The sequence below is a fragment of the Thermobia domestica genome, chromosome 12 (assembly GCF_964235325.1).
Source record: "Thermobia domestica chromosome 12, izTheDome1.hap1.1, whole genome shotgun sequence".
Lineage (NCBI taxonomy): Eukaryota > Metazoa > Arthropoda > Insecta > Zygentoma > Lepismatidae > Thermobia > Thermobia domestica.
This window is the reverse complement of record NC_137465.1, coordinates 177,832,620-177,849,288: the sequence shown is the minus strand read 5'-3', so window position 1 is coordinate 177,849,288 and position 16,669 is coordinate 177,832,620. Positions and strand designations below refer to the sequence as shown.

Below are 16,669 nucleotides of genomic sequence, written 5' to 3'. Positions count from 1 at the left end.
TTTTAGGAATAGATTAAGCTCTCGAACAAGAAACCAGAGCAATGAAAGTACTTGGAGGTGTGGTAAACATCACTAGACGAAAACCAGCTATAACAGTTTTTTTCTTACTTCTCCTATACTATCTAGGATACTAGGACATCGACAGAAGTTTAAAAAAAATGTTGGGTATCACGGATGAAAACAGTTAAAAACGCTATCATCTTGTAGCATGTAAAGCGTCTCGCCAATAGAAAGATGCTCAAATAATTTATGACTATCTTTTGAGAATGACAAATCCCGTACTTTTGAAGGAAAATAACTAATTAATATCTCAACAAAGCTAGAGTTTCCAGAATATATCCAGAACGACACAATAAGAATGTCTGAAAAAATACTTCAGATGTACGTTTGTAAACAAAAAAGAATTGAATCAGATAAATGTAGTCTATGGGCACCAATGAAAAAAGCAAATCTTCATTATGTACTAAACTCCACAAAGTTGTATTGACGAAATAGTCGGATCGAGTATTACAGTCAAAGGTAGATCGTTACTAATTGTCTCGAGCAGTCGATCCTACATCGATCTGTAGCAATGTCTCAGTGAGGATGAGTTTTTAGCTGTTCCTCGATCAATCTTTAATTTAGACGAATCAATGATTTTATCGTCCAACAAGAGCAATTGATGGAAATTGTTGAACACCTTATATTACCAATCTCTGACACTACAAATCAACAAGCTTCATCTACATACAATGAACCTGCAATTCACTCAAAACAAACCACTCTCATAAAACACTCTGTAACAGTCATTGATGGCATACCAGAGTACGTCGAATATTCACTGAAGAACATCATGAGAAAGAAAAGGGTTAGTTAAACAACCCCTGTTCAATATAAAATCTCAAAGTGACCTTCAGATCTTTACTGTTTCATCACAGGGCTAAGGATGAGTTGACAGCTTACTTCGCTCATAAAGTATTATTGCATGCACAGAAAATAAAGCAAAATTTAGTTGTTAGTTGGAGGAACGAGGTAAAGTCTTCGATGTTACACAAGTTGCAAATAGTCACGAAGAAGCTGATGCAAAAATTATTTAACACGGACAAAAATTATTTATGTCCAAACTCGTAATAAACACTATTAAATATTACGCTATAGAAATTTGTGTTAATTATATGAACTTCTAAATTAAGTGAATCTTAAGTGAACAAATTGAAATTACTTTTCACCATTGATCTGAAATCTTAAGTTTAAAGTTGCATCTTCCATTCCTTCATATGTAACTTATACATACACTTCAAATGTCATTGCATTTTATACAAAACCTGTGAAAGAATAAAGGAACTAAATATATAAAATGTATGTAAATAATATTACTTCATAGTATCTAACTAGATAGTTATGTGAACACAAGAACGAAAAGTATATAGAATGGGTTTCTACCAACTACAATTATATTCATCAGTGTTTTGAACTTTGTGTTCAATATTACCCAATATCATCAAGGAAGAAATTATTCGTCTCCTATGTGAAGTTCTGAAATCACTACAATACTTCAAAAACGAAGAAACTGAATGCAAGACATAATCAAGGCAGTTCTTCTGTAATATAATAATACATCGTTTCTTGAATATCCCACATGGTCTCTTATAATAAGAGATAGTTACCTGTCATTCTTATAATCATACCGTAATTTACTGGAATGACATTTGATACATTGTTGCTAAGTCTCCGGAACAATACAGATCAATAACATGCATTCAAATCGTTTCAGAGATAGTAGAGATGACCATACACAAGATGAAGAAATTTCGACAAGTGTTGAAAATAAATATAAATCCCAAATAGTAGGAGTTAGGGAATTCAAACAGGGAAATGCACAGCATCAAGGAAGAAACAATTTACAACGATCCTATACATGAATAAAAATGGTACATATACATGCAATGAATCTTAATTACAGGAAAATGAGTTTGAGGTACCTCAAGTCAGTTTCTTGTAACGTTTGATATTTGTTTTATATTTTAATTACCTTTCACCTACTATTCTACATGCTGAGGTAAATGTCTTTGTAGAAGATACAACAAAACCATTTCGAACATGAATAAAGGACATTTTGATAAACAAAACTAATAATGGAGAATTAGGAAACTGGTTCCAAAATAACAAACTTGCAGTAAAACTCGGAGAAACAAACATATCCTCTTTCACACATTACAAAACAAGGCTATTTAAGAAACAATAATTAGACTACAAAAATAAACTATCATATACTATTAAATGTATGGAAATATTTATAGATAAAAACTTGATCTATAAAAATCATATCCTGGAGATTACTAATAAGTTAAATTCATATTTCCATTTCTTCGGTGTCCTACGAAGACAAATCGATTTAAAACACTAAAAGCTGTATATCGAATAACACACACATACATAAACAAACACACATGAGAAACCATATTAGATAATATAATTTTTTAAAAAAAATACACAAAAAGTGGGTAAAAATGCCGAACTTGTAATATACTTAAAACATTAATATGCTTAGTATGTACTATGTACGTATAGCCTATATCAACTTTATATGATATTATTATATAATTATTCTGTTTATGGTATTACCTTGTGTGTATTGTGTAAACCTATCTACATTTACTGAGTATCTTTCTCTATATATTGGTATATTTTATATAATGCACTTATGCATATATTACTAGAATACAATAAATCTATCGAATCTTCCGCTAGTATCTTGCCCACCATACGTAGACGTTTGGGACTTCCGGGAAGTAGGACCTTCTAATATGTGCAACTGAGGATGTCCTTCGAAAAAGATACCAAAATAAATAGGCAACATTGATTTCGATTGCTAATGAAGACATTTCATTTTGTCATTCAATCCTTCATATACTACCATATTAAAAAAGTTTGTACGAATATACTGAAAAATTGTGCATATAAAATATATTACAAATTTTAAAAAGCGCTTCATTATGCTTAAATATTCAAACAGCCTTTCAGTTCTTATCTCTTTACATATTTCAGAATCGAGGCATTATTCCTCGTACATTAGGAGAGATCTTTAAAGAGGCAAAGGCAATGGAAATAGAGCGTGAATTTGGGATCAGTGTTAGCTTTCTTGAAGTTTACAATGATCAACTTCGGGATCTTCTGTCGGTATCGTCAAATTCCTACGTTTGTATGCTGTCTGACGGAGATCAAACTATCTACAAGGTAAGCAAAATTTTATATATATATATATATTAAACAATTCAAGCTTATTAGATATAAGATTAAAGTAGTGGTACTACTATTTACTACATTTATTTGCTATAATTAAATTATGTTAGGTATATAAAAAGGTACAACAATCCAATAAATCGGCTGACTCACTTATTACTGGAACTTTAGTTTGAGCCTAAAAACTTAAATAGGAACTTAATATGTGGTTGGTTTACAAAATATGAAAATCTTCATAAGGAGACGTACAAAATTTGGAAATATGTGTCTTTTTTTCCATACACAAAATATTAATATATATTCTATCGCATAGGTAAAATCACGAAAGCCTATCTATATTTACATGTTACATGTTGTCTATGTTACCTTTTACATGTTGCTATGACAACAAGAAGCTGTATTTCTAATTGTTATACATACATAACTGAAAGGGAGTGAAATTTTCTTGAAAAGAATTCGAGGTTAATTAAGGCAGTTACACGTAGAAAAGTTGGTACAATCATGAGCAGCCATTAAGAGATATTTGACATAGGGTGTCTACAGAAAGCAGTTTTAAACACCGCCGGCTAATAAACTGTATATATTACTTTCCATATGCTGAAATGAATTTAATTCAGACAAGTCTTTCTGTCAATTTTCTTGTCTGATTGGGTGCATCACAGACTCTCTTCCGTTCAAACAATTGACCTTAATATAAAATGGCGAATTTCAAGATGGTTACCATGACGTTATAGCACAAAAGGTTAATATCCTAACCGGCTTGTTTATCTTGAAAAGACTTGTCTCTTAGCCAGCTTGCTTTTTGCCTGATTCACCTCTCTTGGTATCATTTTGCTTCTTTCGGTCGGCTGAGGATGTTTACACAGTACGACTATTTTCGTTAGTGTTACTATCGGTATACTTTAGAGCAGCGGTCGCCAAATTTATGAAGCTTCTGCGTTATCGTGCCGTTTCTAAATCCTACTGTGACTTACCAACCGAAAGAACTATCAACTTTTTTTAAATCATATTTGTTTACGAAAGAATCAGTGGAGGAATCAAGGTTAGCCAACCGGAGCGTTAACACGATCTACCGAAAATGTCCCCACGAGCTGCTAGTAGCTCGCAATCGACGGTTTGGCGATCACTGCTCTAGAGCAACAAGTGTTTATTATTCACACTAATTGGAAAGCCAAGTTGATAAAATTACGTCAACAGCAATTTCTAGAGGAAATCGGAGAGAGACATGCACTGCCGACTTCATATTTCGGCCCTGCTGAAAAAATTGGAAACTAACCAAAGTAACTTCGTCCTTCGTTGAACAACAAGGGAGAAAGTCATCCAAGAATGTCACAGAAAACGGTCAAGAATGTGAAGAACCATATCTTCCAAGAAATTACTGCACCAACTTTCACAAGAGTTAGGAATGTCCAGAGAAAATTTTCATAATGCTGAGAAGAAAGCAAATCTTCATGCATATCTGTCTCCATGGTCCACGAAATAGAAAAGCCTGACTAAGTTAAAGGGGGATATACTTTTAATGGTTTCGGACACTTCTTCAGAAATAAACCGACGTTTCAAAGTACATTTGATTCTTGGGCAATATGTAATCTCACCTGTCAGGATGTGTTAATTCTAAAAAGGTTTCGCATATGGGTAAAGGAAAATCTCAACGCAATAGATTGTAAACATCATTTAAAGAAGGTTGTTGTTTGCCGTGGGATGTTCCGGCGATACATCTTCTTCCATACAATCATCACAACAGCTGCATATAGAGAAAGCATTAATATTTTTGCGCATGAATTGAACGATGAGAGAATCTACATTGAATATTTTAAGCAAGATGGAGCGATACCTCACACACGACAGAAATTCAGCACTTTTTTGACGACTCCATCATTTCGATGGAAGTTCGTTCATTTCGATCGGACTCGGCCACTCGACCGATCTGACGCCACCTAAATATATCTACACGGATATCTAAAAGGGAGAGTTTGTTCAATCAAACTACGAACCATAGTGTAAACACAAACGAAGGAGCTTAGTGATAGCGAATGTACTGGCAAGTGTGTCCACAATATGCATGCCAGGTTCAACGTTCTCAAGACGCAAGTGGTGGACACTTCACCAAAATGTCACAAAGTTAGTTAAATGCTAGCAGAGTTTGTATAAAAATGCTAGTAAAAGTTTCATTTTCTTCTTAGCAAACGTTTTCGCATTTTCTGAATAGCGTTCCAATTTTTGATACAAAGCTGAGTGATTGGTCTTTCCAATATTTGAAATCCTGACCTCATATTATTACTTCAGATTACTCGCTTTAAGTAGAGAGATTGTAGGACTTTTGTAAATCTGTAACCACGGGTTAATCTTCATATTCTGCCACACAGAAAAAGAGAAAAGATGATGGATGGATTACGACGCAAGGTAAATCTACTGACTCCTAATTTTTTTGTTTTGTTTTATTAGTACTGCTATGAACAAGATAAATAACAAAGAATGGTCCATTAGTATCTTCGTTTATTTTACGAAGGCATGTGATATTATTAATCACAATTTTCTACTTGGAAATTACATGCTTGTGGCATAAGAGGCATTGCTAATAAGTTAATTCAATCTTGAAAAATATATATTTAATAGTTCAAATTACAAAAGAAACAATGGAAAAATTGAAAATTTTATATTTCTCTAAAAGTAAAATACAAAGTAGTGTTCTACAAAAAATCAGTGTTTACACCATTAAGTGAATTGGCATACGCTATTTTGCCTTTTGTTGAAAATAACTTAAACATAACATTCAGTCGATTAATCGAATGGTTAGACGCAAACAAACTGATTTTAAATAATTATAAAACAATTTTGTGGAATTTCAAAATAAACAATTCATCGTATTGGCAAATAATCATTACTGGGTATTTACATTAGTTGCAAATTATATTGGAATGAAAATATATTTCAACTTTAAAAACAATTAAGTAATACTTGTTTTAGTCTTCGCAGAGTAAGAGATAGTTGAGTTAATTTGTAGTTTAACGTTTCTTTCAGCAGCGAGGCTATATGAGATGAGACCTACTGATTAATGTGGAATCCGAACCACATGAGCTTCCGTCGGGAATCGAACCCAGGTCTCCCACGCCAAAGGCACATATGCTAACCGCTTAGCCATGAAAGAGCTCAGAATAAGAGATAGTATTACAACACAAATATTACCTTCAGTCTACTAAGCAAAACTCCAATCATTATTGAGTTATGGTATTATGTTCTAGGGATGTTCCAATGTAAATGGTAGCACTTATCACTTATAAAAGAAAGCATTATGGATTATGTTTGGATTTTTGCCAAAGACGTTTAGAAAACCCATCTTTCAAACACAACAAGTTTAAATACCTCGCTACTATTATTCAACTCTTTTTATTCTAGGGACTGACCAAGTACAAAATTGACTGTGTAGAAGATGGCCTACGTCTTCTATTCGAAGGAGAATCCAAGCGACTTACCAAGACTTCCTTGACGTATGAGGGATCGAATTTAGCACACAGTATCTTCACAGTATACATAGAATCCAAGTCGCTCGTACACTCTTGTTCTACAGTCAAACTAGCTAAGGTAGTTTTCCAATCAATTGTATTTAATTATACAGTAGTGTAGTCACAATTAATTCTCAGCTATCATGTGATATACTGACCTATGGAGAATCTATCATATAAATTTCACCATAAGCGTATTAACACACACTTCCTCAACTTAAAAGTAATTTTGCAATATATGATTGAAATATTTTTAAAAAATCGAAGAAAAATCCATTGCAATTACATAAAATTACTGTATAGAAGTACATATGGAATACACAAGATGTATGATTCTTCATAATAAAATTCTTCACAGCGCGCTAACAGGCAGGTTGTACCCATAGGAATTTTTGGAGGAACTTAGTTTTACATTGAAAATGATACAATCAAATTGAAGAATGATAAATTTGGGGAGAGAAAAGTACATTTGAGGAGTAAAATGGTAAATTTGGAGGAAGAATGGTAACTTTGGGATAAATGATAAATTTGGAGAGAAAATGGTAAATTTGTGGGAGAATTGTAAATTTAGGGTAAATGTTAAATTTGGAGGAAGAATGGTAAATTTGGGGTAAATGATAAACTTGGAGGCAAAATGATAAACTTGGAGGGAGAATGATAAATTTGGGGTAAACTATAAATTTGGAGGGAGAATGGTAAATTTGGGGTAAATGATAAATTTGGAGGAAGAATGGTAAATTTGAGGTAAATGAAAAATTTGGAGGGAGAATGGTAAATTTTGAATAAATGAAAAATTTGGAGCAAGAATAGTAAATTTGGGGTAAATGAAAAATTTGGAGGAAGAGTGGTAAATTTGGGGGGAGAATAGTAAATTTGTAGTAAATGAAAAATTTGGAGGTAGAAGGGTAAATTTTGAATAAATGAAAAATTTGAAGGAAGAATAGTAAATTTGGGGTAAATGAAAAATTTGGAGGAAGAGTGGTAAATTTGGGGGAAGAATAGTAAATTTGTAGTAAATGAAAAATTTGAAGGGAGAAGGGTAAATTTGGGGGAATAATGGTAAATTTGGGGTAAATGATAAACTTGGGAGGGAGCATGGTAAATTTGGGGTAAATGAAAAATTTGGAGGGAGAATGGTAAATTTGGGGTAAATGATAAATTGGGGGAAGAATAGTAAATTGTAGTAAATGAAAAATTTGGAGGGAGATTTGGAGGGAGGGAGAAATTTGGGATAAATGCTAAATTTGGAGGCAGAATGGTAAATTTAGGATAAATGATAAATTTGGAGAAAGAATGGTAAATTTTTGGAACTACGCCCAACATCTTGGAGGGATCGGCACTTTTGTTTTTTCATTGTTAAAACCAATAAATCCTTTAGATCTACTCAAAGAGAAAACGTATTTACAAGTATTTAGATTGTGCTGCTCTCGTCGGAATGTGGCTATGGAAGCGAGTCAATCCAAATACTGATTGAGCTTTGTAGCCAGTTGTGGTGCATTACCTCTTCTTTGTAACAAACTTTTTGAGTGTTCAATGATCCTGCTCGCCTAAGTTTGATTTCCGTCCACTATTTTTCTTTTCTTATAAGGTCTCCTGCCATTACTTCCGTCGTCATCTTACATACGTTTGGTCTCTATGCTATTATATACAGTGGCTCAGGTATAGTATTCACAGAATATTCCATTAATAATACTGGACTGTTCCAAGAAAATATTTTCGTATCCGTAGCCCTAAGAATATGTATGTCTAATTTGTATGAATATGTTTAAACTTTATCGTATCAGGTTTTCGTTTCCTTCCTCTGTTTCTTTTTTGCTTGCCTTCTTGCTTGATAATTTGTTACTATATGTATGTTTGGTTGAGATGATCCATATACTAAGCTTTCGAAGTTGGTATTTTTAATTTTTAAAAATATATTAGCTTAGGAATGTATATTAAGTTTCTATAATCTCCCTTCTATTCTCTCTCTGTTTTTCTATCGCCTCGTGTTGTAACAAATACTTGACAATAAGACCTGTTTAGGGGTAAGTGTCTTCAACATTACTAGGATCATTGTGTGGATGTAGTGTGTTTTTTTTCATTAATTTCATATATTCTTTTGTTTATTCGTGAAATTTTACCATAATTCATGTCTAAATTATTTTAAATATAGTAATGGGAAAACATTATCATACACAATCAAGATTCATTTAAAAACAAAGGAAACTTATCTCTATATAACGAGAAAGAAAAGGAATCTTCTAGACGACTAGGAAACATGGTTTAAAACAATACTAAAGAGAATGAAGACCTTACTCTATCTATTGTAATGTCATCTACTTCTTATATATATAACTGAAACATAAAAATTATTTATATTCTTGTTAAATATATTAACAAGTGGGAGTCTATATTAAAAAAAATAATTATATTAACATTAAAAAAAAAGAGAAAAATCTTGTTTGAGAGTGGCGGACAGAATCTACTATAAACTTATATAATTTAGGACATTGTCTAAATAAAAGCTGAACAAGCTTTACTAATGAGTTAACTGGTTAATCGGTGAATAGTGTATTTACTAAGACTACACTCACTGCCATAAGAAGATAATAAACATTATTTGATAGAATTAGAACATTTATGTAGTCAATAGTTCTATAATCACTACTTTAAAATAATATCTTAAATGTAATGACTTGTTTAACTTAACTTTCACGGTAAAGCATCATGTTACAGTTAATTCTCAAGTTTTCTTAATCTCTTAAAAGCGTAGATTACTTCCTTTGGCTCTCATATCTTTATCTATCTAGTGCTCCTATAGTGAAATATATTGTCGAAACTTGCCTTTCCTTAAACGAGGAAGCTCTCGTAGAAGAAACAGAAATATTTTATACTATGCTATTGGTAACGTCGATATTACTTTGCACTCATCCAGACTATGTTGGATTGCGTATATCCTACGCAAATAACACTTATTACAGGATGGGAACTATATTTTACTTATGTTTCATACAATGTGATTTAGTTTATGCGTGGTAAAACAGATAAGAGAAAATAACGATATAACTCATAAGTTTTGCTTCCCTCAATGATTTGTGCAACACGGCAGACAATGGGAAATTGCATTAATTGAATTGGAATTTAGCATTCCTTTCAGCATTGAGGCTATATGAGACATGACCCTAGTTTAACGTGGAATCCGAACCATATGAACTCCCGCGGGGAATCGAACCCCAGTTCCCCGATTAAGAGACTGGAACTACAGAAAAGAGTAAAAGAAACAGTTTTGTTGTTCGGGAAAAAACAGGGTGTGGCTAATACTCAAAAATGTTTCCACAGCCATTTTGGTGGGATCCGTTTAGACAAACTGTGCTGAGATTTACAAAACTTCAAATTGTGGCTCGTATATCAGTGTTAATTCCCATTGTCCGCTATATTGCACAAATCACAGCTGAGAGCAATGCCTATGTGGTACAGTGTTATGTGCAGGGGTGGACTGACTCCATGATAAGAGTGATGGCACAGATATTGCGAAGGCGCGATATCAATTGATCAGAGAGGGGGTATCATGTCATTTATAGGTGTATGCTGTTAGAGACATACATGTCATATTATGTCTAGTAACCATATATGATTTTAACTACAACGCAAAACATAAAATTGAATTAAAGATACTTCAAAGAAAAGTCTAAATGGTTTTAATTGTCATTTAACATTTATAAACATTAATATAATGAAAAAAGTCTCATCTTAGAAAAAAGGCAATTAATATTTTTAATTTTATGTTTACAAGCAATTCCTATTACAAAATAACTTAAATTTTCAGAAGTCTTCTTAATTTTGTGCTCCTCTCATACATATTGTCCATAATGACACTGTTGTCGATTTTAGCCAAAATATCTCTTTCTGAATTCATCAAAAATAAGACTCCAGATGTTTGTCAGGAAGTCGTGAATGGGGTCTCGTTTTTATGTATTTAAGTTTAAAAAAAAAGAAAAAAAGCTCGTTCACTTGACACTTGGATTATAGGCAATGAAAGAAGGTGTTTATAAATTTTGAGTAGTTCTGAGTTTTGCAGAGTCTGAAGTTCAGTTACTTGGCAAAACTGTTACACAGTTATTATTTTAAAATAAACGTTGCTTTGTTCAGTGTTTAAAATAAACGTTTATTTTTCTAGTTTAAGACTAAAAATATGTTCTTAGATACATGTTCTCCTACAATTGCCTTTTTTTCCTCGTTTAATCATCTTAAATATGAAATGTAGCGATCTCATGTTCTCAGTCATAATTCTGAATTTCTAGAAAACACGTTTAAACTATTTTTTAAATACCATTTGAATATTCTTTGGATATTTGTATCGAATTTACGACTCAATTTTTATCCATACTTTTGTGATATATAATAATTAGATCTTCTTTTAAATTACTTAATTTAGTCAGTTTTCTGTAAACATTTTATACGAGGAAAAATAAACTGAATTAAAGTGTGTTAACTTACCCTTAGAATTTATTTTTCAGCAAATAATATAAAGAACACATACATGTTTGTGATGAGGAACCTGTTATTTCCTGAATCAACAATATCTGCTGAAACAGTGACAACAGTAACACTTCATTTTTCAATGAATAGAAAGGGGTATTAACAGATTCATTATATAACTGAAGAGTATTTATATAATAATCAATATTGACAATATGTGCAAAAAACCCTTGTCATTTATATCTGAGTTTTATTACTATGTGGGTTTGCTCGGGATTCTTCCGTTTCCCCACTCTTTCTTCATTCTTACCATCACCGTCTCCTTAAGCCTATTCGACATAACAGTTGGACCTAAAACTGAAAGATTTCCTTTTCATTTCATTACCATCTTACTTTTATACATATTTACTTGTACGTGTAATTTAACATTCTTGTAATTTGCATATTTCATACGTAGTATAAGTGTGCCGTGAATGCAATGATTCAATTAAAATCAAATTAAAAGTTTTAAAGTAAATCTTTTCTTTTCTTATTTCTTTCTTTGTAGTTACATTTTATTGATTTGGCTGGTATTGATACTGCAGGAATGCGCTCATCAGCTTGGAAAACTCCTAAAGAAATAGGAAAGAGTAACGTAACATTGAGTGTACTTAAAGAATTTATGATCTCTCTCCGAATATATAAAGAACGAACTTTCACAAGAAAAACTCAGATGATTCGGTTCCTTAGTGATTCCCTCAATACTCAATCAATTGTTAGGTAAGCTAATTGTATAGTTAAATATTTATATAATTTTGTTGCTTATTAATGATACTGTCATTAATAATAATTGCTAATCATACTATTACTTGTATAATATCTAGAGTTCAAGGAAATTTACATCCCTGTCATATACTATAATGTTACATTACCTTATTTTGACTGCCCGAGTTGTTTCTTTACCACATAAAGTCTTATGGGATGTGAAAGATTTTTTTTTCTTGTTAGCAACCTGTGGCGTGCTGTAAATAGATAATGGATAAGTCCGAGTTAATACAACGTACCACCTGGGCGTTATGCCAACTTTTGACTTGCTCATTAGTCTCAAACTGTTTCTGCTGTTATCACCTTTAATCTGTAGAAACAGATGAGACGTCAGTACGTAACCAAACGACATAATTCTATAATACACCTATTCATGGGATGCCGTGGTTCAAAGGCAGAGCGTTCACCTCCGGTGCGTTGGGTTCCTGATTCGATCCCAGCTCGCACCAAGTGGTCTTTGCGGTGGACAAATACAGTGTGCGTGGGTTTTCTCGGAGTTCTCCCTTTTCCTCTCACTTTCATTCCATCTTTTCATTTACTTATCATCATCATCATCATCTCCTTTAGCTCACACGATATAAGTGTGAGACATAAAACATAAGATTTTTTAAAATACATATATTCACTTTCCAGTCCATGGGCTTCCTTATCACTTCAGCTGCGATTTCTTTCTTTCGTTTTCTTTTTAAGATAGGAATATAAAAATCCATACTTCATTACGACCACTTCTTGAATGTATTTGCAGATCATGAAAAATAAGCACAAAATAATAAACAGTTTTGTGTCATTTTTGAGTTTTATTAATTCCTCCGAACTTAAAAAAAAAAAAGAAGGCTCTAACGTAGTTATCTTGCAGAATGCACCCAAAATACATAAAGAAAGTACATTGTGAGTATATTTGATCATACATTCAAAATAGCTTTAATTGAGTGGAGTTTAATATTCCCTTTTGATACTTAGATTGTATAGACCAGACCTTCGATCGTTACTGAGGTTAATATCCGAGGCAAATATTTCCAACGGGGATCGAATCTGGGACACGCGTACAGAAGGCCACTTGACGATGAACAGACACAATCATGCGCGTAGAATATCGTCAAACTGGAAAAGATAACTAAGAAAGTAAAATGTTGTAAATAAATATTGCCAACAAACGGTATGTCTCACAAGCCATGCGAGGAATGAGTGAGTTACAAAATCTAGTGCATCTCTACTACAAAAAGTACTTTAAGTGAAGGAAGATAAAAAAAAGCTACGTAGAAAACAGGAAGAGTAGAATAAAAAGATAGGTAAATTAAAGAAGAATATCAAGATATATGTATTTTAAAATTATTCGAGTTCCAAATTATGCTATGCATAAGTGTGAAAAGTCTTATAGAACAGTTTTGTCCGTCCGTCCGTCTGTTGACAGGTATCAGAGCAAAAGCTGTAAGAGATATCGAGGTATAGTTTTCTGAAATCAATTCCATATCCTCCAAGAATAAGTTTCATATCCTCCGTTAATTCTCTATACAAACCAGAAGTAGTTCAAATTATTCATTTCCGGTTTCAAAGTTTATCGCTATAGAACAAAGACGAAAACAGATAGCGAGAAGAAGTTTTTTGGCAACCGCTTCAGCGTCTAACTGCAACGTACAGAGACTATCCTGAACACTCTATCAAAACCGGAAGATGTTCAAATTTAATATTCCAGTTTCACTACTGATTTGCACAAAGGAAAAACGGTAAGGAATATCGAGATGCCGTTTTTTGCAATTGATTCAGGATCCCAAGAGTAGGGTTCATTTCCTCTGTTAACCCACTATTCGAACCAGAAATGGTTCAAATTAACCATTTCCTATTTTAACGTTCATCGCTGTAGAGCAAAATTATATTAGATAGCAAGAAATGGTTTTCTGCAAATGATTCAGGGGTTCAACGGAACATACCATCACAATTCGCAACACTCTACCAAAACCGGAAGTGGTTAAAAGTTACTACTGCTTCTTGTTTCAATACTGATTTTCGTAAAGCAAAAACGATAAGAGATATCGAGATGCAGTTTTTGGCAATCGATTCAGCTTCCTAACAGTAAGTTCTAACTCCTTCCTTAACCATATATTCAATTGGGAATTGGTTCTAATTCAATTTCCTGTTTCAACCTGTATTGTAGAAGAAAAAAACAGTAAGGCATAGCGAGTAATGGTTTTTCATATGGATTCAGCGTCCGAGGAATAGGTTTTATCTTTTGTTCTTATTAGTCTATTGCAACCAGTAGTTATAGATATACTACTTCAAGTTTGAGTATTGAATTCCCATAGTTTGAAAGTCTATTGTAGTTTCACACTGTGAAACGAAACTCACTTGTTTTATATGGAAAATAATTGACTTTGTCAATTCAAAGTTATTCTTACTTCTTTTACTCGTCAATTTCTTCGGAATACCATATGTAATTATGTAGTTTTTTTCCATCCTATACCTCGTTATGTAAAATATAAACATGAGACATCTTTTAAAATTGTATTTTATGTAAGAAGTATAAATTAATATTACTCCAGAGTCTAAGAAAATACTTATCCTTATACATGGTTTTAAAAAAGTACTACTCAAAAGCTTTATATTTCCCTTCTCTTTCCAGGTAAAGGCACCAAACTTCACGAATAACCGAACAGTGTCAAAATTTCAGTTCTGCATGCCAAGAGAATAATCTCGTATTCTTATGGTCAACCACTAGACGGGGAAACACACTTTTGAGGCACGGATTTTGATCGTCCAAGTACTACAAATGCAATGGCAGCCCGGAAACAATTTGCTGAGCATTCTGCAAGCAGTATGGGGTGAAAAAAGAGCCAACATAGCTCACTTTCAATATCATGATCAGGCTTTTGATGCATTGGAGTACTCTTGGATGACGAAAATCCATTTGCTCCAAAATGTATGCCGCCATCTATTGGTTGATCTTCAGAATGCCAGATTACTCTCTTGGTATGCGGAACTAAAATTCTGAAACTTTCCCTTGAAGTTTGGTGCCTTTACGTACAAAGACAAGGAAGGCTTTACTTTTGGATAATCCTTTTTAAACACCTTGCACATATGTGTATTGCTTTTTTTCTCTCTCTACAGTTACAATAATTAGAAAAATACAAAGTACAATGTATATTAATGAAGTGAGCCCTTTAAGTTTACGAAAGACTTTTAGTCGACTAGATAACGCAAGTTAAACTGAGTGATAAATATGGTCAACAAATCGATTCTTAATGTCACTATTTCCAACTTTCTTAACCCAAAATCCGTCAAAATCCTCTGTAGTTATTTTAATAAAATATCAGCAGTACATACAGTTAGTAATAAAATATGCGCTATTATTATTTTCTGTCGACACAGGTTCATTGGACATATTAATGGCGATTTTGAAAATTTGGCCATAACGATTTCAGTGCTTCGATTTGGTCAGATGATTCGTGGTCTACCTTGCACTCTTGTTCAACACACGAAAGTGGATGCGGACATGGAGATTCTGAGACTGAAGGTAAGAATAACAACAATGTGCTAGTTTCACTATATAACTGAAATCGTTCTTAGAAATACTTAGTTAAAATTTACATGAACACATTAATGAGAAATTATTAATACAAGAGATTATTCTTGAGAGAAGCTAAAAGATCATTCTATTAAGCCTACTAGAAAGAATTGATTCCTTCAGATTAAAATTCTCTTGAGTTTATGTTGATTTCTAATATATTTTACTAATTTAATCATGGGAGACAATTTTCTATGGTACTTCAAATATTTCTGTAAGAAAGACATGTTTGACGTAAGAGTTTAGAAAGACATTGCTAAAATATACATTTTTGGATGGCGTATGTGTGATTTTCTTTACGCTAATATGGACGTCTACTTTACGATTTCTAATATTCGAAATAACCCGTGTTGAAATATAATTTTTCCACGCTTTTACACGCACTAGCTCTGAAATTGTGCACTTTTGTCCATGGGTCCATGTGAACTTCTTTTTTATTTTATTTTATTTATTTATTTTTTATTTTGATGAGAAATCGCCTCTTATAGTTTGTCATACAGTTCATTAACACTCTCTTATATATGCACAAGGCAATTTATTCTTTATGTTCTCCTATGGCTGCTGTCTATCTTAATATGATTTTTTTTTCTTGATTTGAAAAGGGAAACAGAAAATTCAATTTCCTAAAAATGTTTACACGAATTATTTCATAAATGAGTTAAACTGTAAGCGGTGATCAGTATAGCGCTTTATTTTAATATAGTTTTGTGTAATTGAATACGCTGAAATAAGATTTAAGAATCAAATCATATGAAGATTATTACAATGAATCTCAAACGTCCAGTGTGAAAATGAAGTCCTATAAGAAACAATTCAAACAAAATTACAATGTTTATTATTCAGTCAAATACCTTGAAAATATTTATTTCCGTATTAATGTCATATTGCTCGTACTTTAACTTTCTTTTATTCACTCTAAACCTTTTACACCACAAGGCAGAGAACGAGATTCCCAAATGCTTAAGAAATAATATTTTATCAGTTTTCTACCCTAAAATAATAAAGATGTTCATAAACATTAGTAAAATAGTTGCATATTACAACATTATGTTGCTTGCTACGTTATTTTCTATTATTGTTTGTATGCTTATCTCAAAGCGTGTTTTTACAGTGCATATTTTTA

The 16,669-nt window shown here is 32.6% G+C and overlaps 1 protein-coding gene across 1 annotated transcript in view; it reads left to right on the top strand.

Moving 5' to 3' along the window:
• LOC145666863 (kinesin-like protein KIF9) overlaps positions 1-16,669 on the top strand; it is a 43,363-nt gene that overhangs the window by 11,668 nt on the left and 15,026 nt on the right. The window contains exons 4-7 of the mRNA XM_081734444.1: positions 3,028-3,216; positions 6,619-6,804; positions 11,731-11,942; positions 15,351-15,495. Of these exons, the coding sequence (XP_081590570.1) occupies positions 3,028-3,216; positions 6,619-6,804; positions 11,731-11,942; positions 15,351-15,495 (732 nt within the window). The remainder of the gene's footprint in view (positions 1-3,027; positions 3,217-6,618; positions 6,805-11,730; positions 11,943-15,350; positions 15,496-16,669) is intronic.